Here is a 26,337-nt window from a genome sequence, read left to right on the forward strand (position 1 = left end):
TCCCACTCATATGCAATATTACACTCTAAGTTGTGTGGAAGGCAAATGCTTACATGTTCACAATGCAAAGCCATCCAAGACCTCAAATCTTATGGGCCAATTTAAGGAAGTTCAAATCTTCACAATTCAATCTTATATGATATTCCATGATTTTGAATCAAAATTATGTCAAAAGATAGCACCTGAAAGTCTTTTAAGTACAAAATTCTACCTCATCAAGTATTTGAATAAGCAAAAAGATACAATGGATCTATTCAAACCTTGTCGTAGTTCAGATGTTATGGAGTCGATGGGATTCACAAGGCAGCAGAGGAGGATTGTCGTCCATTTCTGAGGCATCGGTCTTACAGATTGGTCTTCGTCCATCTCAAACAATCTTTTCATGCAATTGCCAAGCCCTTGGCTCAACCTTAACGCTACGTTTGTAATGGAACACTTATATGTCTTGAGACATTTTTATGTTATGTTTAGTGACCAATTTCTTTGAATTATTTGAGGAGTTTAAAAATGAGATTTCTAGTACTAGATATCCCCAAAGTTAGCTTTATGAACTAAAAAAACTTGGCATCTTTTAGGGTTAGCAATTTTACTTTTAACATTTTTTTTTTACAAACTATTTCTCAATTTAAACCGTGCTAAAAAACGTGTGCTGTTTTTTGCCATTTTTTAATATTTTGCAACTACACATGCTAAAACTAATGTTTGTGAGGTTTAGATGGCTATAGGATTAGTTTTATTAGTTCTCAACATGTTTTTATGCTTCTAAGGAGAACTAAATATTGAATTTGAAAGTTATGACCAAATTATATCAAATCTTTCCTAATCTTGTTTTTAGGCAAATTTTACACGTTTTAATTTTTTGGTTGCTTTAGTAAACTCCAAAGACAATCTTGATTGCATAGGTGGTGGATTCAACACATGGAACTATTCTTCCTTGGGTTTTGGGGCACCTAATACCACTTATAGCTAACTATAATGATAGTTGAGTTTTTTAGTTCAACAAGAATTTGAGTCATTCTAAGTTAACAAGTATAGTCTTCTCAAGATTGCTAATTTCAAAGGCGAAGTATGTTTTTTTGTACCTTATTCTATGTCCAAAAATATAAAATCATGCGGATATAACAACCATGTGGTGTGACCACCAACCCACTGAAGTTTGCGGAGAAAATTGTGGCATGGTTTAGAAAATTTTATGTTCTGCTAGGTTACCAACCAGTGTTAAAATGAAAAAAAGTTCATTGAGAAAATCTCTTTGTAATCCTTACAATGTGTATTGTTCATTGCATGTAAAGCACAATGTTTTTAGATTTCCAATCACAATAAGCTAATGCACCCTGATGATTATCAATCCGAGTAACTCATTCAAGAGCAAGCGTAGACAATGCCCAATGGTGCATGGGCTTTAGCCGACCATGGTACTTCGCTAAGGTTTGAAAAAAACAGGCTTCACTTCAATTTTGTGACTTCCACAATATGTTCAATAAAACATGAATGGACAGTTCAGAATTTTCCACAAATACGAGGGACCATGGTGCCTGCGGTTGCAAGCTTTCACATGCTCGCTTACTCGAATGGTCAATCATTATGCATTACCAAAAGAAGAAACTCCGGTTCCAAAAATAGCATGCATTGCCCTTGGCCACAGAGTAGTTTGGGCTTAGGCATGCTCAAGAAGTGTTGCTAATATTTCTGTTTCTGACAGATGATGGCTTTAAAAAATGATTCAAATTTAACTTCCATGACCCAAGTTTTCTATTGGGTTCTTAGCCCTATTCTGAAGCTCAAATAAATTTATGTCATCTTGCATTCCAGCATCTGCATAGATGCTCAACATCAAAGCATAAGCAGACCTATCCTCCGGATCCAACACAATGACCTTATCAAAGCACCTCCTTCCAATCTCCACATTACCGTGTGTTTTACAATGACTTAGCAAGCATGACCACCCAACGGCATTGAGATGAAATGGCATGCTCACAAGCAGCTCCTCCGCCTTCTTTATTTGATTTGTCCTTCCCATCATATCGACCATGCAATTAAAATGCTGAGATGTGGGTTCAATTTGGTGCTTTGCTAAAGAGCTAAATAGTTCACAGCCTTCCCTTGTCAACCCAATACGGCTACATGCAGATAGAAGACAAACAAATGTAACAGCATTTGGTTTCAGACCTTCCTTCAACATGCCAGCAAAATATTCGAATGTTAATTCATACATCTCATAACGACCAAAACAGGTTATTATCGAGGTCCAGGTCGCTTCGTTGTGAGTTTCCATTCTTTGAAAGACCCCGCATGCATCATTACAGCTCCCAGAATTTGAATACATGTTAATGAGAGTATTTCCAACAATTAAGTCTGAATGAAAGTCGAGGTCTATGGCATATGCATGAGCTAGCTTGCCTGCATGTAAAGCTGCTTCTATGGCACATGCACTGAGCACACCGACTAGGACGCCCTCATTGGGACTTATCCCTTCTTGCAACATTTGTTGGAAGAAAAGGAAAGCCTCTTCACCGCGCCAACTTTGGACAAGGCCTCCAATCATTGCACTCCAAGTCACTGCATCCCGCCTTGCCATCTCATTGAAGAGTTTTTGCGCCTCAGTAAGGCTGCCACATTTACTATACATGTCTACTAGTCCATTGACTACAAGGGCATTACAAGGAAAGCTTGTTTGCCTTAAATAATCATGAATATACTTTCCCTCATCCAAATTACACAGCCTTGAACATGCTTTAAGAACAGAAACAATGGTGACCATGTCAGGCTCCTCACCTTGCTCTTGCATTCGACGGAAAAGCTCAAACGTTTCATCATTGCAATGCTCAGCATATCCTGCGACCAACGTGTTCCATGTCACGATATCTCTATTTAGAAGCTTATCAAACACAATCCGGGCGTCTTTCAAAGAACCACACTTGACATGCATGTCTATAAGTGCATTAGCAACTTGCGTCTCTGACGCCAACCCAGTTTCAATTATGTGTACGTGTATCATCTTGCCTTGTTCTCTTGCTCCAAGGTTTGAGCATGCTTTCAGTATACAAACAAGGGTCACAGCACTGATCTCGAGGACACCTTGTTGCATGTACCTATAGAGAGATAAAGCTTGATGATCTTGCCCATGTCGAACAAAGGCCGTGATTAGAGCACTCCAAGTTATCGTATCCTCTTTCATCGACCTGTTAAACACACAAAATGAATCAACCAAGTTCCCACATTGGCTGTACATGTCAATGAGAATACTACCGAGAAAGTTGTTAGATTCAAATGCCATCTCTATGATGTATGAATTAATGTGCGCACCTTCTGTAACTAATGCCAAGCTGGAGCACACCTTGAGCACAGAAACAAAGCTGACCTGATTCGGTGCAACCTCTTCACCAAGCATGCGTGCAAAAATCAAAAAGACCGCCTTCTCATCAGCAACACTAGCATGGCCTGAAATGAGTGCATTCCAAGTAACCAAATTCCGCTCTGGTAAGCACTCAAACACAGATCCAGCATCAACCATGCTTGCACAGCTAGCATACATGTCAATAAGCGCACTTCCAACATAAACATCACATTCTAGAGAGCTCGAAACAACAAGATGGTGAAGCAGTTTTCCTTGAGCTAGATGGGTTATGCTGGCACACACTTTAACAATACAGACGACCGTATACTTGTCCGGATTAATGCCCTCAGACAACATTTTGCTCCAAATATGAAGAACGGCGTGCGGTTGCACATGCGCATAAGCACCAATCAGAACATTCCATGATACAACATCTCTTTGAGGCATGTGATCAAACGTACATAATGCATCTTCGAGGAACCCACATTTTGCATACATATCGATAAGGGTGTTCTGGACATGTACGTTATGTGAGAGTCCAACTTCGACCACATTGCTGAAAACGAGCCTGCCCAAAACGAGAGCTCTTGCAGCAGCGCATGCCTTGAGGATGCCAACAAAATCATAGCCATCGGGACCTTTGAGCCGCCTGCAATGTCTGATGTAAGATTCGCAGGCTTGTGCAAATTGCTCGACCATAAAAACATGTTACTGCGCGAAGGCCAGGTCACGCTCATTTCCGCAGACTCGTCTCTCTGACTCTCTGTCTCTCTCTGTTGGCAGGTTCCAGCCGGCTGACGTGGTCGGACGACGTCTCGCTGGCCGGTGATCTCTATCCTTAAGCCGGCAGCCCTGTTGTGCTCAAGATCTTGGCGAGGCTGCCTTGCCACGCCACTTTTCAGGTGGGATTGATGGTGAGGGATCGGAGGTGTGCGATCTCCGATCGTTGTGCAGAGTTGGATTAACATAGATGATCAAAGGGATCGTTGATCGAAGGGATCAGAGGTCCAATCGCTGTCCACAATCTTTTAAGGGAATCAAAGAAAAAACACCTCCATTACGACCCGAATACCTGTATCGAACATACACCATCTCACATGGCCAAGTATCTTAACATTAAGCTATCCCGTGCCAGTTAAAAAGCATTGTGCCAATCCAAATTGATCTGATAAAAATTGGGGGACGGGGCCGGGGTCACTTTTTTATTACATTTGGATTACATGCAGTTCACATGGAAATCCCTAAGTTGGCTTTTTTATGTTCACATGGAAAGATAACGTGTTCACACATCCACTTGATGTTCACTTTGAGATGTATGAGTTCACTTAGTGTTCAATTTGGGATCACATGAAGTTTACTTGTAGTTCACTTTTGAATGGAATTTGTGGTTAACCCAAATGATTTTCTCATATTAAACTGGTCATTTAATGTGGGAGAATAAATGGAAACAAGGGTTAGAATATAGACATGTGCTTATGGATCTATCTCAACACGGGGCCAAAGTCAAAGGGTCCAAATGAGAAATGGTATGTCAAAGAACAATGCTAAAATGGAGCTTAAAGACTTTAGGGTTAGCTTCATTAAAGACCTCCAAAGGTTAGTGTTAAAAGTCCTTAGACCTTAGGCGGGTTGTGCTTGAGGTGCGAACCCAGCACAAGCCTGAGGTGCTTATCGTGCTTGTTGACTAAGGTGCTTGAGGTGCTTTATGACTAAGGTGTTTGAGGGGTTTAAGGTGTTCCAAAAGTCAATAAAGATCCCTACTCATGGAGGGGCGAGCCCTAATTGTCCTAGTGTAAAGAAGCAACAAGGCACATGTCAAGTTACTCTCCATATTGCCCTCATAAGGTGCCTAAAGCCTAACGGTTGGCCTCTAAAGGGGTCCAATGAGATTTTAGTTTATTAATTAATTGTTTATGTATTTATTCAAGCCCTCTCTCTCAAAGGGCTAAGAAGAACACTTGTCCTAATACTAGCATGGTTGCTTGATATGACTAAAGCATGTGATTGGCTAAGCTTGTAAGGGTCCAATCAAATTGAAGCTTGAGCTACAAGGAGGGGTCGACCAAAGAAACTAGGGGTGTGCTTGGGGGGTATACTTTCTCTCACACACATGTACACACTCACAAGCTCATTCTCACTTGGCAAAGTGCAAGAGCGCCTTCTCCAAGCTTGTTGAGAAGTTGAGAGCCTACACCATCACTCTTGGCTATGGAATGCAAATCCAACCAAGAGCCATGCTTCAATGCTTAATCTTGTCATCTTCTCCATCTTCATTACTATGCTATTATGCTATGCTAAGCAAGAAGAGTGATGATAAGTGAGGAACTATTTCTTTCTCATATGAATGTTCTTCTTCCTCTTCCTCTTCCCTACCCTCATTCCCCGCTAGCTCTCTCCACCTTCGAAGGCGTTTGCGGCCTTGGGACTGAGACTGGGGATGGTTAATTCCAAGTTAATTAAGTATAATAGCTATGTTGCTACCGCTAATTAAGTTCACCCTCTATGTTCTCAAAGTAGTCTCATAAAAATGATCACTCTAGTTCTCTTAATTCCACTATTCTCAAAGTTCATATGCCATTTCCATTACATTGGTATTATAGCTATTGGTTTCTCTTTTCTTACTTAAGAAGAGAGGTCCTTAAGTTGTCCATGAAAGGTTGGACCTATTCATTGCAATAGGGTAAGTGGGACATGGATCTATTATCTTGGTTGAAAAGGACTTAGTTTGAGGTACACCATTGGGAACTATAGTCTTGATAATGGAGTCTCTCGAGGCTTCCCTTTGGCTTAACCATTATTGAGATACTAGCAAGCTCAACAGGAACCACAATCAACCGAGCAATGCTAGACCCTCTCCACCAGTCTTTGCAATCAACAGTCTCTAAACCACGGGCATGGTTGCTTGAGAACTAATTTTCAAGGGTAAAGAAGAGTAGAGACTAAGGTTTTTGAGGGTACCAAAGAAGAAAGTAACTTATACATACGATTAATTAGCATGGCTGACAATAACCAAGAGAGTAGAATGAATATTGACAACTTTGATTTTGCCCATAAAGGTGCTAATGATGATGCCCCCATGTTTGCCAGTTATCTTGTTACTAGGTTGCAATAAGTTATGGGCAACCCTACTTTGCAAGCCGAAGTTACTCAACAACTTTGTGCTTATGGGATTTCCCTTCCTCTCCAAGAGGAGAGAGAGCTTAGGTTGCCTCTTGATGAGACTCCCATAAGAAGACTCTCTCCCATAAGAGAGGAGGAATTCAAAGAACGAGAAAGAAGTGAATCACTAAGTTTCTCTGAAGATGTGGCTCCACGAAGACAGCGGTCTAGACGATCACCAACTCCTTCCAAAAGGAAACGGTCAACCCATAGTCCTTCTCCTTGTCACTATGAAAGAGAAGAGAGGAAACAAAGGAAGAAAAATACAAGAAAGTGGTCACCCTCTTCTCCTTCTTCTTCACCTCCCTCCTCTTTCGAGGACGAAAGCAACAGCTATTCTCCTAGAGAATACAAGAGGAGAGGACATCGTAAATCCTACCCTGCTTGGAGAAGGTCCCAAAAGCTCAAGAAGTTCAAAGAGGGAGGAAAGAGTATCTCTTTTCTCACTTATGATTGCACCTTTGGTGCTACCAACAAAGTATTGGCCTTCATCCAACAATTTGATGCGGCCTAGCCTTCATGATAACGACGAAGCCCCAAAGACATGGAAAACTCTACGAGTCTCCATCATGAAGCAATTCCTTGCAAGCAATGCAAAGGACAAAGTGCTTACTGAATGGCGGAGTTTGAAGCTGCTCTCCAACGAGTCTATGTGGACAAGTTTTGGGATTTACATCTCAAGGCTACTGTCTTTTGAAAGATAGACTTCACCGAGAAAAAGCAACAATTCCTGTGAGGGATTACCTAAAGAAATGGCCGAGTATGTCAACTCCCAACGGCTTGGTTCTATCATCGAAGTAATCCAACACGCTATGGTTGCTTTGCCCATCGATTTCCAACAAGGGGCTAAAAGGAATGCCAAGCCCATGGAAAAGATTGAAATGATGCAAAGGGGAAAAACAATGCCCAAAACTTTTCCCAAGGCAATTCCAACAACAACAACAATCAGTCCAAGGAGAAGGGAGCTTACAAAGGAAAAAATAAACTCTCTCCTGAAGAGCTAGAAGCTTTTCATAAAAAGGACCACAAATGCTTTAAGTGTGGGGAGCAAGGACATAGCTATCGTTCTTGTCCCAAAAGAAATACCCGCAATGAGACTCGTAGAGCTTCCACGATCGAAGCGAGGATGCTCATTGCAAAGGATCACCTCTCTCCTATGCTTGGGGAAAGGTAAGAGAGCATGATGACTTCATCTTGTTTGACCCTATCTCTACTCATAATTTCATATCAATAGAGTTGGTCACCAAGTTAGGCATTCAAGCTCATGAGATGGAAGATGTCGTTGTAACCGATGGAGCCTTCAAGGGGCAAGAAGCCGTAGTTACTCCCTTGATTGGAAAATTGAGGCTTCATGTCCAAGGCTATGTTGACAAAGAAGATTTCTTTACCTCTCCTCTCAAGCATGAAGATGTCATCCTAGGGACACCATGGTTTGACCGTATGACTGTTAATGTAAAATTCCTTGAAAGAAGGTTGTATTTCAAGTACAGGGAAAAGAACATGTACATAGATGCTAATGAGCCTGGTCGTACCATACCCCTTGTAAATTCTCCTGCTTTTGACAAATCAATGAAAAGCTCAGTTTCTGCGTACATGAATTTTGTCAAACAATCCATAAAAGATCATAATGTTTTAACAAATGAAAATGGTAGGAATCAAGAAGAGTTAGACTTGTCTAATTTTCTAAATGGGTTCCAAGATCTTTTAATCGATGATATCCGTATGGACTTACCTCCAAAACAAGGGGATGATGTCCATCAAATTGAGCTCCTACCAGGAAGCTCACCACCTAACAAGCCTCCTTATCGAGTTTCCCAAGCTCAACAAGAGGAGATCATGAGGAAAGTACAAGAATTGGTAGACAAAGCGATGGTGAGGCCTAGCTCCTCCCCCTTTTGTTCTCTAGTCCTTTTAGTGCAAAAAAAAGATGGTACATACCGCATGTGTGTGGACTATCGAGCGCTAAACCATATCACTATCAAAAACAGATTTCCTATACCGCGGATCAAAGACTTGTTTGATAAGCTACAAGGATCTACCTACTTCAGTAGGATTGACCTTAAAAGTGGCTATCATCAAATAAGGATAGTGAATGAAGATATCGTAAAGACCGCGTTTCGTACAACGTTTGGCCTTTATGAATATCTAGTCATGCCTTTTGGTTTAGCTAATGCATTAGCCACATTCAATCGTTGAATGAAGAAACTTTTTAGACCCCACCGCAAGTTTAGTGGAGTGTTCTTTGATGATATCATCATCTACTCCAAGTCTTTGGAGGAGCACAAGCAACATCTCCAGGTAATTTTTCAAGCTTTAAGGGAGAACAAGCTTTTAATCAATCAAAAGAAGAGTGAATTTTTCCTTCAAGAGATTCAATACTTAGGTCATATTATCTCTCAAGTGGTATCCGTATTGATCCCTCATACTTGAAGGTAATAAACACATGGCCTAATCCAAGGAATCTACATGAGCTACGAAGCTTTATTGGTATGTGTGCATACTATAGATGCTTCATAGCAAAATTCTCTCAAATGGCAGGACCATTACATGACTTAATAAAGAAGAACGTTAAGTACTCATGGACTGCCAAAGAGAAAAATGCTTTTGACAAGCTCAAAGAGAAGCTTATCTCCCAACCAATCCTTATGCTTCCGGATCTCTCAAAGCCATTTGAGGTCCAATGTGATGCTTGTGGTGATTTCCTTGGAGCAATCTTACTTCAAGAAGGGCATGCCATAGCATATGAGAGACGAAGGCTCAATGTCGATGAACGGATCTTGGGCATATACGAAAAAGACCTTTTAGTTGTTCTACATGGCCTAGACACGTGGAAGCACTATCTATTGGAGACTCCATTTATTTCACGAACAGACCACCAAAGTCTCAAGTACTTCATGACGCAAACCAAGCTTTTCGACAAACAAATGAGGTGGGAAAATTTTCTTTCGCAAATTTATTTCCACATTGCTCACATTGCTAGTAAGCATAATCAAGTGGGCGATGCACTTTCACGACGACCAAGAGTCAATGCGGTGTCCATAGCAACTCACAATGATCTATCTACTATGGTAGATGAGTATGCTACTGACCCTAACTTTAAAGACATAATGTCAGCCCTTGCCTTGGGGAAGAAAGAAGAACCATTCACCTTGCAGGATGGTTATCTTCTCCATGGAAATAGGCTATGTGTTAACCACTCCCTTCGTGAGAAAGTCATGTATGAATCCCATTCTCCTCCCTATGTGGGGCATAGAGGCATTCAACCTACTCTTCGAGGAGTAGAGACATACTTCTATAGGCCTACCATGAAAGTAGACATACAAGAGTATGTTTCAAAATGTGTGGTATGCCAAAAGACCAAGTATGATAGAGGGAAGCAACCCAGGTTACTCCAGCCATTGCCAATCCCTAATTCACCATGGGAGAGTATGTCCATGGATTTTATCTTTGGATTACCCAAGTCTATCCATGGGAATACATGAATATGGAAAATAGTTGACAGGTTTAGCAAGCAAGCACACTTTATTCCTGTCAGAAAGACTATTGAGGCACACCAAATGGCAACCCTCTTCATATCTCATATTTTCAAATACCATGGATTGCCAACATCCATCGTGTCAGATAGAGATCCTAGAATGACCAGTAATTTTGGGAAAGGTCTCTTTGAAAATATAGGTACAAGATTGAATTTATCTTTGACCTATCACCCACAAACAAATGGCCAAACTAAGGTAGCAAATCTTACAATTCTCGATCTACTAAAGACTTATGTTACAGAAGTAGATCATCGCTCACAATGGGAGAAGTACTTACTTCATGTAGAGTATTCGTACAATAATAATGTCCATACTACTATGGGAAAGGAACCTTTTGAGATCATAGAGGGAAGACCTAAAGGTCCCTTGCTACTTAAAGTACATAGGAAGATCTCCGTTGTCGATGAGTGTAGCCGTGACCTACAAGAATCTTTCCGAAAGATTAAGGAGGCTATATCCATCCCTCAACAAATTCAAAAAGCTATTGTTGATAAGCACAGAAGGGCCTTGACATTCAAAGAAAATGATTGGGTCTTACTCAAATTTCCCAAGGCTCGATTGAGGCAAACAACGGGAAAAAATCATACGGGCCACCAAAAGTATTATGCTAAATTAGCAGAAAGATACTACGGTCCTTTTCAAATCTTAAAGCCAATCAATGACATGGCTTACCAACTCAAGTTTCCAACCATTGGCTCATACACAATGCTTTTTATGTGAGCCTACTCAAGCCTTACAACGGAGAGCCACCCACAACCCCAATTATTGAAGACCTCCCAAAAATCGAAGATCAAGAAGCAGTGCTACAATCCAAAGCTATTCTTTGGCATGAGGACAAAGTACTATGACATGGTAAGATTATCCGACGGTATCTTATTTAGTTCAAGAATTATCCTTTTGAAGATGCAAGATGGATACAAGGAATACAGCTTAAGGATAGTATGAACCTTGTCAATGCTTACAATGCTACATTAGAGTAAGCAAATATACATGTTTCTTTCATCAATGTTTTTGTCTTTTAAGACTAATTCTCTTTTTCTTGTGCACAAATTTAAGTAGTATGCATGCTTAGAATCATTTTTGTGTTGACGACGTCTCTCAAAGACCAAGTAGAAATTGTCATTCTACTTTGGAACTATGATATGGACTAAAGAGTAGACATGCTTGTGGCAACAAAGTCTCCCAAGCTCAAAATGGATAAATCATCCATCTTGGAATGATGTCGTAGGGTAAAAAGGAATCCTCTACCCGCTAAGAAACATCGACTAATGACTAAGGCTTTATATCTTCTACCTCATAGTCGAGGACGAATATGATTTTAAGAGAGAGGTGATGTCATAAAATCTAATATCTATCATATTAAACTGATCATTTAATGTGGAAGAATAAATGGGAACAAGGGTTAGAATATATACATGTGCTTATGGATCTATCTCAACACGGGGCCAAAGTCAAAGGGTCCAAATGAGAGATGGTCTATCAAAGAGCAATGCTAAAATGGACCTTAAAGACCTTAGGGTTAGCTTCATTAAAGACCTCCAAAGGTTTGTGTTAAAAGTCCTTAGACCTTAGGCAAGCTAGGGTTGTGCTTGAGGTGGGAACACGGCCCAAGCTACGGCCCAAGCTTGAGGTGCTTGTCGTGCTTGCTGAATAAGGTACTTGAGGTGTTTGTCGTGCTTCGTGACTAAGGTGCTTGTCGTGCTTACTGAATAAGGTGCTTGTCGTGCTTGGTGACTAAGGTGCTTGAGGTTCTTGAGGTGATTTATGACTAAGGTGCTTAAGGTGCTCCATGACTAATGTGCTTGAGGGGCTTAAGGTGTTCCAAAAGTCAATCAAGATCCCTACTCATGGGGGGGGGGGCTAATTGTAGGGGCATGAGAGAGAACTCAAGCTTAGTCTAAAGAAGCAACAAGGACACATGTACAGCTACTCTCCATGTTGGCCTCATAAGGTGCCTAAAGCCTATTGGTTGTCCTACAAAGGGGTCCAATGAGATTTTAGTTTATTGATTAATTGTTTATGCATTATTCAAGCCCTCTCTCTCAAAGGAAAGTACACTTGTCCTAAAAGCATGGTTGCTTGATATGACTAAAGCATGTGATTGGCTAAGCTTGTAGGGGTCATTGAAGCTTGAGCTACAATGAGGGGTCGACGAAGGAAGCTAGAGGTGTGCTTGGGGGGTATACTTTCTCTCACACACATGCACACACTCACAAGCTCATTCTCACTTGGCAAAGTGCAAGAGCTCCATCTCCTTCTCCAAGCTTGTTGAGAAGTTGAGAGCCTACACCATCACTCTTGGCTATCAAATGCAAATCCAACCAAGAGCCATGCTTCAATGCTTAATCTTGCCATCTTCTACATCTTCATTATTATGCTATTATGTTATGCTAAGCAGTAAAAGTGATGATAAGTGAGGAACTATTTCTTTCTCATATGAATGTTTCTTCTTCCTCTTCCCTACCCTCATTCCCTGCTAGCTCTCTCCACCTTCGAAGGTGTTTGAGGCCTTGGGACTGAGATTGGGGATGGTTGATGCTTTTACAAAGGTTATGTTATGCTTGTGATGCATGAAGTTTTCCGTCTTCATTGCATCACCTAGGTCTCAAGGAAACCAAAGATTGTATTGTATCAAGTCTCACTTTATGGGAGAATCTATAATACAAAAGCCTATTGGAGGGGGGACCGGCTCCACATAAATCCAATCCTCAACTATTGTCAAGCTCTAAATTCTCTCTCTTGCAAAAATTATTTTTCCTGCCAAGTTAATTAAGTATTATGGTTATGTTACTACTGCTAATTAAGTTCACCATCTATATTCTCAAAGTAGTCTCATAAAAATGCTCACTCTAGTTCTCTTAATTCCGCTATTCTCAAAGTTCATAGGCCATTTCCATTACAAAATCACTTGCCGTTCACTTGCGGTTTGAGCCTGAATCAAATGGTGCGTATCTGATCCCATTCAAGACGACTTTTTATGACCATTGGTCCCACCTGACATGTGGGGTGTCAATTAGTCATGAGGCCTATCTTGGAGCACCACCTGATTCTCTCTCTCTCTCTCTCTCTCTCTCTCTCTCTCTCTCTCTCTCTCTCTCTCTCTCTCTCTCTCTCTCTCTCTCTCTCTCTCTCTCTCTCTCTCTCTCTCTCTCTGTGTGTGTGTGTGTGTGTGTGTGTGTGTGTGTGCGTGTGCGCGTGCGCGTGCGTGCGTGCACGCACGGAGGGGGGGAAGGGGCACGACACTAAGTAACACCGATCATTGTACAAGGGGCAGTGACGATCGAGACTGGCGTGCGAAATCTCAAGGTGGGAAAATCCCCCTGTGACCTGGGTTTTGAACCCGCAACCTCACAACCTAAATTGCACATCATGTGGGCTAACCATCACCCTTGTGCCCATATTGTGTATCCCCACCTATGTTTATAATGTTATATCGTGAGCCAACATGCACTACCCGGGTTATTGGAGTTCAATTTGTGTCGGAGTTTAGTTTTAACGTGACATTTGCAGTTGTGATTGCTTGGGTTTTTGCGCTTGGACTTCTCGGCCGTGGATCCCCTTGATCCCCCTCATTCATTGTCTGGTGCTACTTTGTGTGTGTGTGTGTGTTGGGGGGGGGGGGGGGGGGGGGGGGGGGGGGGGGGGGGGGGGGGGGGTCTCCATACTATATCACACAAGCTGCTTCAATGGGATCCATGGCTAGGGAGATTTGGCCCGTCCGCCGATGCGCATTTGTAAATTTGGGCAGGCTTGTACATTTGCGAATGAATCGTGCCCCGTGTCTTGAACCCACGACCTCCCCATGGCAAGCCATGTGCTCTATCTACTATGCTCGTATGCAAGCATTGCACACACAAAACAACAACAACAACCACACACAACCCCCCCCTCCCCCCCGCCCCAACACCTTAGAAAAAAAAACCTCCAACATTGATCCCATTTGAACTTGCACATGTGATATAGTTTGGGGGCATGTTTCTATCACCCGGGAGTGCTTGGGGGAATGTTTCTATCACCCGAGAGTGGTAAATTGGTATCCCAATTGCATAACACCTCTCAAGTTCAAGACTAATTGGATAGATCTATAAAATTTCGTGGCATTGTTCCTACAACATTAAACACATCTCTCTCTCTCTCTCTCTCTCTCTCTCTCTCTCTCTCTCTCTCTCTCTCTCTCTCTCTCTCTCTCTCTCTCTCTCTCTCTCTCTCTCTCTCTCTCTCTCTCTCTCTCTCTCTCTGTGTGTGTGTGTGTGTGTGTGTGTGTGTGTGTGTGTGTGTGTGTGTGTGTGTGTGTGTGTGTGTGTGTGTGTGTGTGTGTGTCTCTCTCACCTTTTTACACCCAAATGTCGTCAATCCGAGAGGGGGAAGTATAAAACTGCAAGTACCTCTCTCACCTTTTTACACCCAAATGTTGTCAATCCGAGAGGGGGAAGTATAAAACTGCAAGTACAAAGCAAGCATGTATGAGGCTGAAAATAGTAAACATTGATACAATTAATGGCGTGTCTGCACGAATAGGGTTTAACCCCCACTTGCTGACACTAGCCAACTACACCTTCCTTGCTCAACTTTGCCGATTTTGACAGAGTTGGAAATTGCATTTTCTACCCCCGCCTAGTGCTGCGAGCGAATTGTGTGCAAACACAATGGCTTCTGCTTTTATTGAGTAAATGCCAAAATAGTTGATGCACAGTAAGGGTAGCACCCCCACTTGTGCAAACCTACTCTAAGCCACAAGGGCACCTTTGGACGATTCAAAAAACTATAAATGTTGATACACCTAAGCCACAAGATCCAAAATACTCAAGAAAGGAAAATTTCCATGGGGGAAAACCTCTCCGAAAGAGAGTAAAAAGTGCCCTAGCCGCCTACACGATAAAGATGACTCCTAGCAAATCTGAAAGATTTGCACCTCAAACCAATAACACACCATACTCAATGATCTCCAAAGGATTGACAACAAGAATCATCGGTATTGCCTTAGCAATTCACTATGAGATGGAAAGCCTCCAACCAATGTCAACCATGCCACTAAATGGCTAACGGCTAAACAAGTTGGAGGGAGTAAACCGAGGATGAGGATGAAGAGGCTACAAGGAAACATCAAAGAACCCCGCAACCCACCTCAAAAAGAGTAAAGTGCCAATGTCTCTAAAACAATAGCGTAAAGAGGAGAAGGCTAGAAGAACCTTTATATCAACCAAATGTGGCAGATTGGTTCCAACACCATCCTAAATAATAGGTTTTGAGTTCAAGACTCCTCACATTGATCTTTGATGTTTCTTGGGATTGTTGCTACGACAGAAAACTCTCTCTCTCTCTCTCTCTCTCTCTCTCTCTCTCTCTCTCTCTCTCTCTCTCTCTCTCTCTCTCTCTCTCTCTAACCTTGCCTTTTCTTGTATTCTTATTTTGTCTCTTTCTCTTTTACAAGGTTGTATACTACTTCTTGAAAATTCCCTTCAAAGCCTTAAGTGAACTGAGAGGTGTTACCATATACATGTGGTAGTGATGTGTTTGAACACACTTAGGACCGTCGGGGCATTTTTCCCCTCACAAGGAGGTTTTTTTCCTTGTGCATTGTATATACCTTCATCACTCTAGGGCTATCTTATCTTTCCATTGCACACTAATTAATACACTCTCTGTTGTGTGCCTTGGGCTTCCTTTGTCTTCTCCAAGTTGTGTGTGTTTCCCTGCAATCCTATTTTCAATAATTGGTATTAGAGCAGGTTGCGTCCTCCCGGGCTTAGTCACAAACGTCACGAGTACATGCCTACTCAATTTCTCAGATTTTAGTGAGATTTGGTGAGCACCAACAAGTCGACAAATACCTCAGGTTATCTCGTAGAGCTTAGTCTGATCAGATTTTTGATTCATACTCATTTCAGTCTCCGTTTCCACTACAAGCAGTGTTGCATAGGCTATTTTGTTATTTTGTGCAATTTTTTTGTTAGTGCCACTTTGTGCATAACAAGTCCCTTATAGTCTTCTTCGGGTCGTGCTATATAGCATGCATTGGTCCCACTTTGTTTCTCCTCTTTTCGGGCAGTTTTCACATCAACAACACAGATGTATTCAAGATGTTTGTTGTTGAGGATAGATTGGATGGTGACAATTACCCAATGTGGGCTTACATGATGCAACATGTTCTTGTGTCAAAGGGTGTTTGGAATATTGTGTAGGGCCTCAAGTGCAGGGCATTGATGTACGTCCTGGTTCTGTGGATACAAGGGATGTTGAGGGTGTTGCAGGTTTTGGTGGTAGAATTGGTGTTGCTAGAGTTGTTTGCCTACAACTGAGTAGGCTCGTTGGGATGTAAGAGATGCGCAGGCTCATGTATTGATTATTTTGTCTGTGAAGCACACTATTACTCCTCACATACGTTGAACAAAATCTGCAAAACAGGCTTGGGATAATATGACTGGTCTTTATGCAAGTCTCAATGAGGATAAAATTGCATTGCTATGTAAGAGCTGGAATCAAAGATTATGAATGAAAAAGATGAAATGGACACTTTTCTTGCTGGTATCAAGGATATAAATGAGCAACCTATTTCTGCAAGCAAAGTCATTTCTGACAGTTCTTGATGCGAGATTCTTACCAGACTTTTGCTAGTACTTTGAGACATATGACCGAAGGAAATGATGAAGTTGTCAAGTTTGATGCATTATGCACATTGTTATTGCAAGAGTCACTTTCAAGAAAAAATAGGGCTAAATAGTGTATAGTTGAATAGGCTTTTATTGCTACTCAAAGAAAAGGTGGTAACAGCAATGTAGCCACCTCTCATTCTTCGGCGAGTGGAAAATCACCTGTTTCCAATGCTTCTCCTGACAACACCTCGTCTAGGAATTTTGGTGAAAAGGGCAAAAAGAAGATGTGTTTCCATTATTGTAAAGCTAATGATCAATTGATCAAGTAGTGTCTGAAATTGGAGGCAAAAGAAGCTAAGAAGAAAGAGGGTGGTTCCACTACAAGTACAGCTATTGTTGAGTCTTTGTGAAAGGAGATAGTGATGCTAATGTTGATGCAAAATGACTTTCAGTGTATGGTCCTTCTGTCCATGATGCATGTATGTCAGTTTGTTTCAGATACTCATGTGTGGTACTTTAATAGTGGTGCTACAAAGCACATTACCTCTCATCGTGACTTGTTTACATATCTCTAGGATGTCCCTCAGGGGAATTCAGTCACTTGAACCAACAATGCCTCTTATCCGGTCAAGGGATTTGAAAATCTTGTGCTGACCGTTGAAAATGGTAGTTCTTTTACACTTGTTGATGCACTTTATGTACCTCGGATCAAGAAGAACCTTCTGTCTGTATCTGCTCTTGCTAGACTTAGTCTTGTCGTGAAATTTGTGGATGACAGATGTATATTTCACAATCTCAGTTTTGGTGATGAGATTGTTGTATCAAGCAATTTATGTCGTAGGATTTATAAGCTCACTTTGTATGACAAGTGTGGGTAGAATTTGGCAAATGCAGTTGTGGATTCTAAGGCTATTTCAGATGCAAAACTTTGGTATGCACATTTTGGACATCTGAATTCTGCCAATTTGTTGTGTTTGTAAAAATCTGATATGGTTGCTTCTTTGCCCCCTCTTGAAGCACCTGTTAAGCATGTTTCTAAAGGCTATATTATGGGTAAGATATAGCATTCCAAATGATGGTTTAGTTAGGGCTACATTAAGGTTGCAGTTTGTACATAGTGATGTTTGTGGGCCCATGCAAACTCCGTCCTTGGGCAATTACCTGTAAATCATGACGTTCATTGATGATTACTCTAGGAATGCATGGGTATGTGCGCTTAAAGAAAATTCTAAAGTGTTTATGCGCTTCAAGCAATTTTTGACTATGGCTAAAAATGTACTATGGGCACCCTCCGTTCCAATCGAAGGGGAAAGGGGGGGGGAGGGGGTATATGTCTCATGAATTGAATGCATTTTTGGCTAATCGTGGGATAAAACACTAATGGACAATGTTGTATATACCTCAACAAAATGGTGTTGGTGAGAGGAAAAACGGGTCACTTATAGAGATGACACAATGTATGGTCAAGAGTCAAGCTTTTTCGCATTCGTTTTAGCTTGAGGCCATCATGTGTGCTACTTATGTACTTAACAAGTGTCCTAGAAAGCTTTGCCGTCTATGATTCCATATGAATCATGGCATGATAGAAAGCCATTTATTGATCACATGCGTGTTTTTGAGTGTGCCATTGGCTTATGCTTTGGTGCCACAAACGCAACGCAAAAATTGGATGATAAGGCTGTCAAATGCATTTTTGTTGGTTATAGTGCTGAAAGCAAAGGTTACATCCGGGTTGTATCATCCATAAACAAAGAGTATCTTGGTTTTGTGGGATGTTCTGTTTGCGGAATATTTAGTTCAACCCTTGCTGTCATGTACTAGAGACAGTAATGTTAACTCACCGGACATTTATGACAGTTTTTTGCCTCTTTTCAGTGGTGGAAATTTGAATGTAAATTGAGGCAAATGTACATCTTATGGGGATTTCTAATTTTTTTAATAGATGAGCCTATTCCTGATGTAGATGTACATGATGTACTTGATGTGGAAAGGGCTGAGCATGAGCATGCTAGAGGTATGCCAAAATGGTTGGTGCATACTTTGTGTGACAATAAATTGGATGCATCTTTGTTTAGTCATACTCGTTCAGGTTCTTGCCATGCATCTTATGCATCAGATTGTTATTCTTTGGTTGTTTCCAATTTATGTGATGTTGGGGAACCTCTATCTTTTAATGAAGCACAGAATTCAAAAAATTGGATGGTTGCCATGTAATTTGAATATGATGCACTTATAGAAAATGGCACATGGACTTTATGTGATTTGCCTCCTAGCAAAAAGTCGATTGGTACAAAGTGGGTTTACAAGTTGAAACGCAAGACGGATAGTGAGATTGATTGCTATAAGGCTTGACTTGTTTCAAAGGGTTATGCACAACAGAAAGGCATAGATTATGAAGAGACCTTTGCTCCCACTTGTCATGACTCATATGACTATTGTGCATTTTATCTGTGCATTGGCAACACATTTTGGTTGGGATGTACATCAATTAGACATTGTTACAGTTTTCTTGAATGGAGACATATTTGAGGAATTTTATGTAACACAACCTCGCGGTTTTGTCCAAAAAGGATAAGAGGACAAAGTGTACAAATGTAGTAAAACTTTGTATGGGTTGAAGCAGTCTCCTTCTGCTTGGTATGAGAAATTTGGCACTCATTTGGTCAAACAAGGCTTTTGAAATAGTCCAACAGAAATCACTTTGTATGTGAATCATGAGGGTGATGCACTTCTCATTGTTGCTCTATATCTGGATGATTTGTTGATCACTGGTCCGAATGAGACACATATTGCTGAATTTCAGGCTGATTTGAATGCTAATTTCAAGATGAAAAATTTGGAGCTATTGCATCATTACTTGGGCATATAGTTTTAGCAGTGTGATGGTGGTATTTCCGTGTGTAAGACAAGTTACATAGATATATTTCTATTTAAGCAGTGTGACGGTGGTATTGCCGTGTGTAAAACAAGTTACATAGATACATTTCTATGTAAGTTTGGCCTTGAGGATTGCAAACTTATTGCCACTCCCACGGAAAGAGGTTTGAAGTTGAGTCTTCATGATGCTGCTGATCCTACCAATGTCACTCTTTACTGAACTATTATTGGATTCCTTATTTATGTATGCAATACAAGACCGGATATTCAGTTTGCAGTCTCACATGTCAGCAAATTTAAGCATAGCCTAGGGTCTAAGCATTGGCAGGCTGTCAAGCGGATCTTTCGCTACTTGAGTGGCACTTTACATCTTGGGTTGTTTTATCCCGGGTTTTATCCCAAGGGGGGATCATTGCCGCCAAATTTACATGATTTTTTGGACTCAGATTGACCTGACTGTTTTGATATGCGGTGTCCATGAGTGGTTTTTGTTTCATGCTTGATGGTTCATGCATATCATGGTTGAGAAAGAAGGAACCTACTATGGCCACTTCTAGTTTTGTGAGGCTGAGTATAAGGCAGTCTTCACAACTACGTTTGAGTGTGTATGGATCAGAGCCTTATGGCTGATTTGGATGTTGGACATGACACTACCAACATCATCTACACTAACCATCAGAGCGCATTGGCAGTTGCGAGGATCTCAATTTTTCATGCTTACACAAAGAACATTGAGGTGCATTATCACTATGTCAGGGAGAGACACTCAGCAGGAGAGATCAACTTGGCTTATGTGCCAACATAGGACAACCTTGCAGATATTTTCACAAAGGCATTGTCTCATGAGAAGTTCAAAGCTTTCCGCAAATCTTTCATTACATTCCATTTTTCATTACATCTCTCTTGTTTATGATGAGCTTGTGATGGCTTAGCAACTGCTCAAGATCGTGTTTATGAGTCCAAGTTAATTAATCTTGGAACCTAATTTTCTTGAGTGATATTCTAGCCTGCACACACTCACTTGTGTGCACCATGTTTGTCTTTCATCCACCCTAGTTAGCATGGTTCAATTCCCATCAAGTGGTATCAGAGCTATGGTCTTCTAGCTAGGCTTGTTATTATGTATTTTTGTGTTAGTGATTAGCGTTCTCTAATTAATTACCCTAATCTCTATTTGCATTAGCTTAATAATCCAAATTCGTCAATCACCATTTGGGCAAGAGCATGCTCCACTACCCTTTGGTAATCAGGTGAGGGGGAACTCGCATTTAGCATTGATTGTGTGTGCAATTTTTTAATAAGTGTGCTTTTGTCTTCACTTTTCAACTTATTTTGCATCATTGTTGCTCTTTTTGTAGGCATCATTGCCGTGTGTAATTTATGTGTGTGCAAAACCATCGTTGAGATCAATCCATTGAGCCCCTAACCTCTTCATTTACACATAGTTAGCCCATCTAATTTGATTTCCTATTTTAGGGTGCCTGTGAAGCTTTTGTCTGTACCATTCTATTGCAGCAGTTCAAGGAAGTGTGTGTGTTTTTTTTTTTTGGGACATTTAAATGAATGTATTGACATCCTGTGTGGATACTATGTGTCATCCTTAGTGGAAAAAGAGTTTTCAATGTATTGTCCTAGCCCAAACCTCAAGGGGAGGACTGTAAGGTGTGAGCTTTGTCCTAGAGTCACTAGAGTATGAGTCAAGGAGAGAAAAGGGTGGAATTATCCCACATGTATTGATGCAAGGATGTAGAGCTACGTAAAGCTCATCTCATGAATAAGCATTCATTCCATTTTATATTGCATCTCTCTTGTTTATGGTGAGCTTGTGATGGCTTAGCAACTACTAAAGATGGTGTTTATGAGTCCAAGTTTTTTAATCTTGGAACCTAATTCACTTGAGTGATAATCTAGCCTACACACACTCACTTGTGTGCACCATGTTTGTCTTCCACCCTAGCTAGCATGGTCCAATTCCCATCATTTTCCCCCATGCATTGTATATAATCCCATCACTCTAGGGCTATCTTATCTTTCCATTGCACACTAAGTAGTAGACTCTCTGTTGTGTGCCTTGAGCTTCCTTCATCTTCTCCATGCTATGTTTGTTTCCGTCTGCAACCCTATTTCCAACAAGAGGGGTAAGTACAAAATTGTAGCAAGTAGGCTAAAAATTATTAATGTTGAGACAACTAAGCCACAAGGGTAGATCTAGAAGACTCGGCAAACTACAAATGTTGATGTAGCTAAGGGATCAGAGTAGACTTGGAAGACTCAATACAGTTCAAATTGAAAATGGCCAGGAGGGAAACTTCTCCTAAAGAGAGTAAAATTATTGACGCCGATGGCGGGCATCGGTATATGCGTAGGTAAATCTAGAGGGAGACCCAATTTTTTTTAAAATCACATTTTTTACTTTTCGCGCTCCTTTAGAGGCACGCGCATTCCGACACTAATTCAGTCGTTGATTCCACGTTGATTTTGACACCCATACAGACGCTAATATTGACGCCTGCACTGACATCACCTACAAAAACAGGACCCGTGGGTTCTTTCTACATTTTCGCCCCATTTTTTTAAATCTCCCTTGCTCTCCTCCTCCTCACTTGCTTCATATCTTCTATTGCAAAGCTTGTCGGGCTTGAAATATCCACTCACATACTCCCCTGCATCAACAAGGTAAGATTCTTTTCAAGATTTGTGGTAGATTTATTTATTTGGATGTGTGTGTGTGTGTGTGTGTGTGTTTGCAAATTTGGCAGCATTTTCTCAAGTATGTTGTGCTTACATAGGCCGCATGTGAGTGTTCTATCCTTCTCTTCTCTTGCCTACACACGCACACACACATAATCACACACATGCAAATAAACACGCAAATGAATAAAAATACACATTAATTTTCCAACAATCTAAACGCACTATGCGCGTTTCCACACACACACACGTTTTCAAAAAAAATTAAAATAAAAAATTTATTAATTTTGTTATTTTATAAATTTTATAAAAAATTATCATTCAAAAACAAACATAATAAAATTTGATAGTAAAAAAAGAGTTATTTTGATTTAGATCAATTTATAATTAACCTTTCTATTTTTATGTAATAATAAATATTAATATATTGTGTTGTTTTCTTAAATTGTGGCCTACTGTAGGTGTTTTAAATGTTAATTAGAACGTTTTTAGTTACGTTTTAGTGTTAGGTTTTGATTACATTTGTTTATCTTCGTACATTTGGCCATCCTAATACGTTAACATTAAATTATTAGGATTAGTGGGTTACGTTTAGGTTTAGGTTTGATTATTAGGGTTTGGTCGTCTTAATACATTTAGGTTAGATTATTAGGGTTAGCAACATTTGATTTGGTGTGACATTTGATTTGGCCGCTAATAAATGGCGACACATATTAGATCGGCTAGGGTAAAGCGGCTTTTGGTTTATCCGCTAGTAGTTGGTGATGCGTATTATATCGCTTAGGGTACAACGGCGTTGTTATGTTGACCGCACATAGTTATCCTTGTAAAGGCGGTTGGGTTACTTCCGTCCTCTTAGGGTTAGCCGCTTAGGTTCTAGTTCTTCGCAACTTGGTTGTTTCAGGTTGCTTAGGGCTAACCGTTTAGTCGGGTTAGCAGCTTTTGATTTGATCGCTTTTAATCGGCTTAGTGATGCATTACTTTAGCCATTCAAATAATCCGCTTAGGGTATTCCGTTTAGGGTAAGTGGTTGTGCTATTTTAGTTCGCTTAGGTTTATCCACTTAGGTGTTAGTTCTTCGCAATTTGATTGTTTCAAATTTAATCCGCCTAGGGCTAGCGGCTTTTGATTTTGATGCTCTAAATCTACTTATATTAGTGTTGCATTACTTTAGACATTTCAGTAACCCGCTTAGGGTATACCAATTAGGGTAAGAAATGGTTGTTTCAGTCCGCATAGGGTTAGCAGCTTAGGATTAGCTACTTAGGCCTAGCCGCTTACGTGTTAGTACTTCGCAATTACTTTAGACATTTCAGTAACCCGCTTAGGGTATACCAATTAGGGTAAGAAATGGTTGTTTCAGTCCGCATAGGGTTAGCAGCTTAGGATTAGCTACTTAGGCCTAGCCGCTTACGTGTTAGTACTTCGCAATTTGGCTGTTTTAGGACACTTAGGACTAGCCACTTAGGGTTAATGGCTTTACATTTGGCCGCTCTAAGTCAGCTTACTATCGCATTACTTTAGCCATTTCAGTAATCCATTTAGGGTAAGCGAGTGGGCTGTTTTAGTCCTCTTAGGATTTAGGGCTTAGTGCTAGTCACTTAGGTGTTAGATCTTTGCAATCTTGTTGTTTCAGGCCGCATAGGTAAAGCGATGTTTGCTTTGCCCATTTGGAGGTGGCCACTTAGGACTAGCCACTTAGGGCTAGACTTCAATAATGCAAACGAACTCTAGATCTTCCCTATAGAGCAACATCGATCTCATGGTGTGGAGGCAATCAATCAACCTCCACAAATAGATATTGCTCCAATCTCATCACAGAGAAGGAAAATATCAAACGAACCGCCATTGGTGGAGTCTACCCCACCAACACTCGATGCCACATTCCAAGAAGTTGAGATGGAACAAATGTTGGATGTGTCCTTTGACACCCATCATTGAAAACCAAGGTGGCAAAAACATTCAAAGACAACACTGCGAATCAACCTCAATCATCCCGTCCATATTGATGGCATGAGAGAAACAATAAAGAAGGTGAGATGATGCAAACTCTTGCACGTACACCGCTTTTACAATGGTGTAAAAATTTCAATTCTTTGTATCGCTTTTGCAATGCTTAATCTACAGTCTATTTATGGGTGGTCTGACACGAGTGTCATAGAGCTTTTCAAGTAAATATAATGTATACTAAGCATTAACCCAAATTTCAATAAAATGATCATTGTGTTGACGGGTTGATGTATTGAGAGGTTTCTCAACGAGAAAATTTTTCCGAAAGGCAATCACATGCCCCCTACCCGATCGACCGCTAAAAAGCTTCTTACTAACTTGGGCATGAATTATCATAAAATACATGCATACCCTAATGATTGTATACTCTTTTAAAATGAGTATGAAAACAGTGTCCCAAATGTGGATCAAACAGGTATAGAGATCAGACACACAAGGAAAATTTGTCCCTGCAAAGATTCTTTGACACTTTCCTATCATTCCAAGAATAAAGATCATGTTCATTTGCAAGTCTATAGTAGCTTTGATGACATGGCATAGCCATACTAGATCCACAGATGATGTGAAGCAGGTGCCTGCTAACTCTCGTGCATGGAAGCACATAAAAGAAAGATGGTCTACATTTAAGTAAGAGCCTCATTGTATCCGTTTTGGTTTAGCAATGTATGGAGTGAACCCATTTGGATTACAGAGGTCGTCATGGAGAACATGGCCTATTTACTTGGTTAATTATAATATTCACCATTGTTAGCTATCAAGAAGGGCCATATACTATTGTCACTAATCGTCCCAAGAAAGTACAAGGCAAAGAACATGGACATCTAACTGGCATCGCTTCAAATCTTGTGGAGAGGGATCGATGTGGTTGACATGTCCCAACCGATTGGACAACGACATGCCCATGTACAAGGCATTCTCATGTGGACCATGCACAATTGGTGAGGCTTTGGTGAGTGTTCAAGTAAGTAACTTTGAAATCCTCACCTATATGCAATACTTGGTCAATGATCAATGCTTTATGCTTTTTATTTCATTTTTATGATTTTTTGGCTTGAGTTACTCGAGCCATTTTTATGATTTTTTGGCTTGAGTTACTCGAGCAATCATGCATGTTGATATGTGGTCCTTGACTTGGCATTCCTCGCTCTGATTACTTGAGCAAGACAGTTTATGAGGAGCATGGTAGATTTTTTCTTGAAGGACATGAGCTACGTGAACCAAGCATATGCAAACACGACATGCATCCACTGAAAGCGAGTGATTGGAAGAACATGTGGCTAGAGAGGGGAGATTTTAAACCACCCAACATGAAGAGACTCTCTATTTTCCATGAGCTCCCATATTGGAATGACTTGCTTATTAATCATCTGCTCGACCCAATGCACATTTTTAAGAAAGTGGGGGAGATCATATGGAAGACCATCACTGGAAAAAAGGAGAGCAAGGTCCAAAGAGATGTCCTACAGGCTGTGGCCTCGACTTAAACCCAATGAAAAATTGTTATACCAAAAACTCCATGGGTTTTGAGTCATGCAGAGGAACAACAAGTGAAGAGACCATATTTTTATTCAAGGCTCCTACTGGGTGCATGCAATGTTTGAAAACGGCGTTTACTAGAGATGACAATCATAGTGGTCTTAAGTTCCATGATTGGCACAAATTTTTATAGTTTATCTTACCAATTGCCATAAATTTTGTATGATAGATGACATTGTAAGCACAACTTATAAAATTAGTGAGTTGGCACGTTGGATCTCATCAAAAGAGATAAGAAAAGACAGCATAGATCAGCTTGCTTAATGCTATCAAAGTAATGTGTATGGTGGAGAAGTATTTCCCAACAAACATTCTAACCATCTAATGCATTTACTTGTGCATGTGGTTGATGAAGTTGCATGATTATTAAATAAGAAGAAGTGGAGATGTCGAGGGGTTGCGACTGGCATGTAAATATTTTCACAGATTTTTGTAAATCTATATGACTACATTATTTAGTAATATTAAAACTATTTAATTTATGTGCTTGTAGTATCACAATTACGGAGCTTTGTGGTTGCATGGGAGACAATTCAAAGTGCAACGGATAGACGAATGAAGGGTCACCTTCGATAGTGGGGTTAGGGCAAGCTTCATT

The 26,337-nt window shown here is 40.6% G+C and overlaps 1 protein-coding gene across 1 annotated transcript; it reads right to left on the reverse strand.

Moving 5' to 3' along the window:
* Positions 1-1,506: 1,506 nt before the first annotated feature.
* LOC147431634 (pentatricopeptide repeat-containing protein At4g39530-like) lies at positions 1,507-4,370 on the reverse strand. The gene has a single exon (XM_086494157.1). It carries the CDS (start codon positions 4,034-4,036, stop codon positions 1,730-1,732), a length of 2,307 nt encoding a protein of 768 aa, XP_086350283.1. The 5' UTR covers positions 4,037-4,370; the 3' UTR covers positions 1,507-1,729.
* Between the last annotated feature and the right edge of the window lie 21,967 nt (positions 4,371-26,337).

Source organism: Adiantum capillus-veneris, chromosome 21 (genome assembly GCF_014529385.1).
Source record: "Adiantum capillus-veneris isolate H3 chromosome 21, ASM1452938v2, whole genome shotgun sequence".
Lineage (NCBI taxonomy): Eukaryota > Viridiplantae > Streptophyta > Polypodiopsida > Polypodiales > Pteridaceae > Adiantum > Adiantum capillus-veneris.

Excerpts from the sequence above, each read along its gene's own strand:
- LOC147431634 (XM_086494157.1), bottom strand. The coding sequence starts at position 4,036 with ATGGTCGAGCAATTTGCACAAGCCTGCGAATCTTACATCAGACATTGC.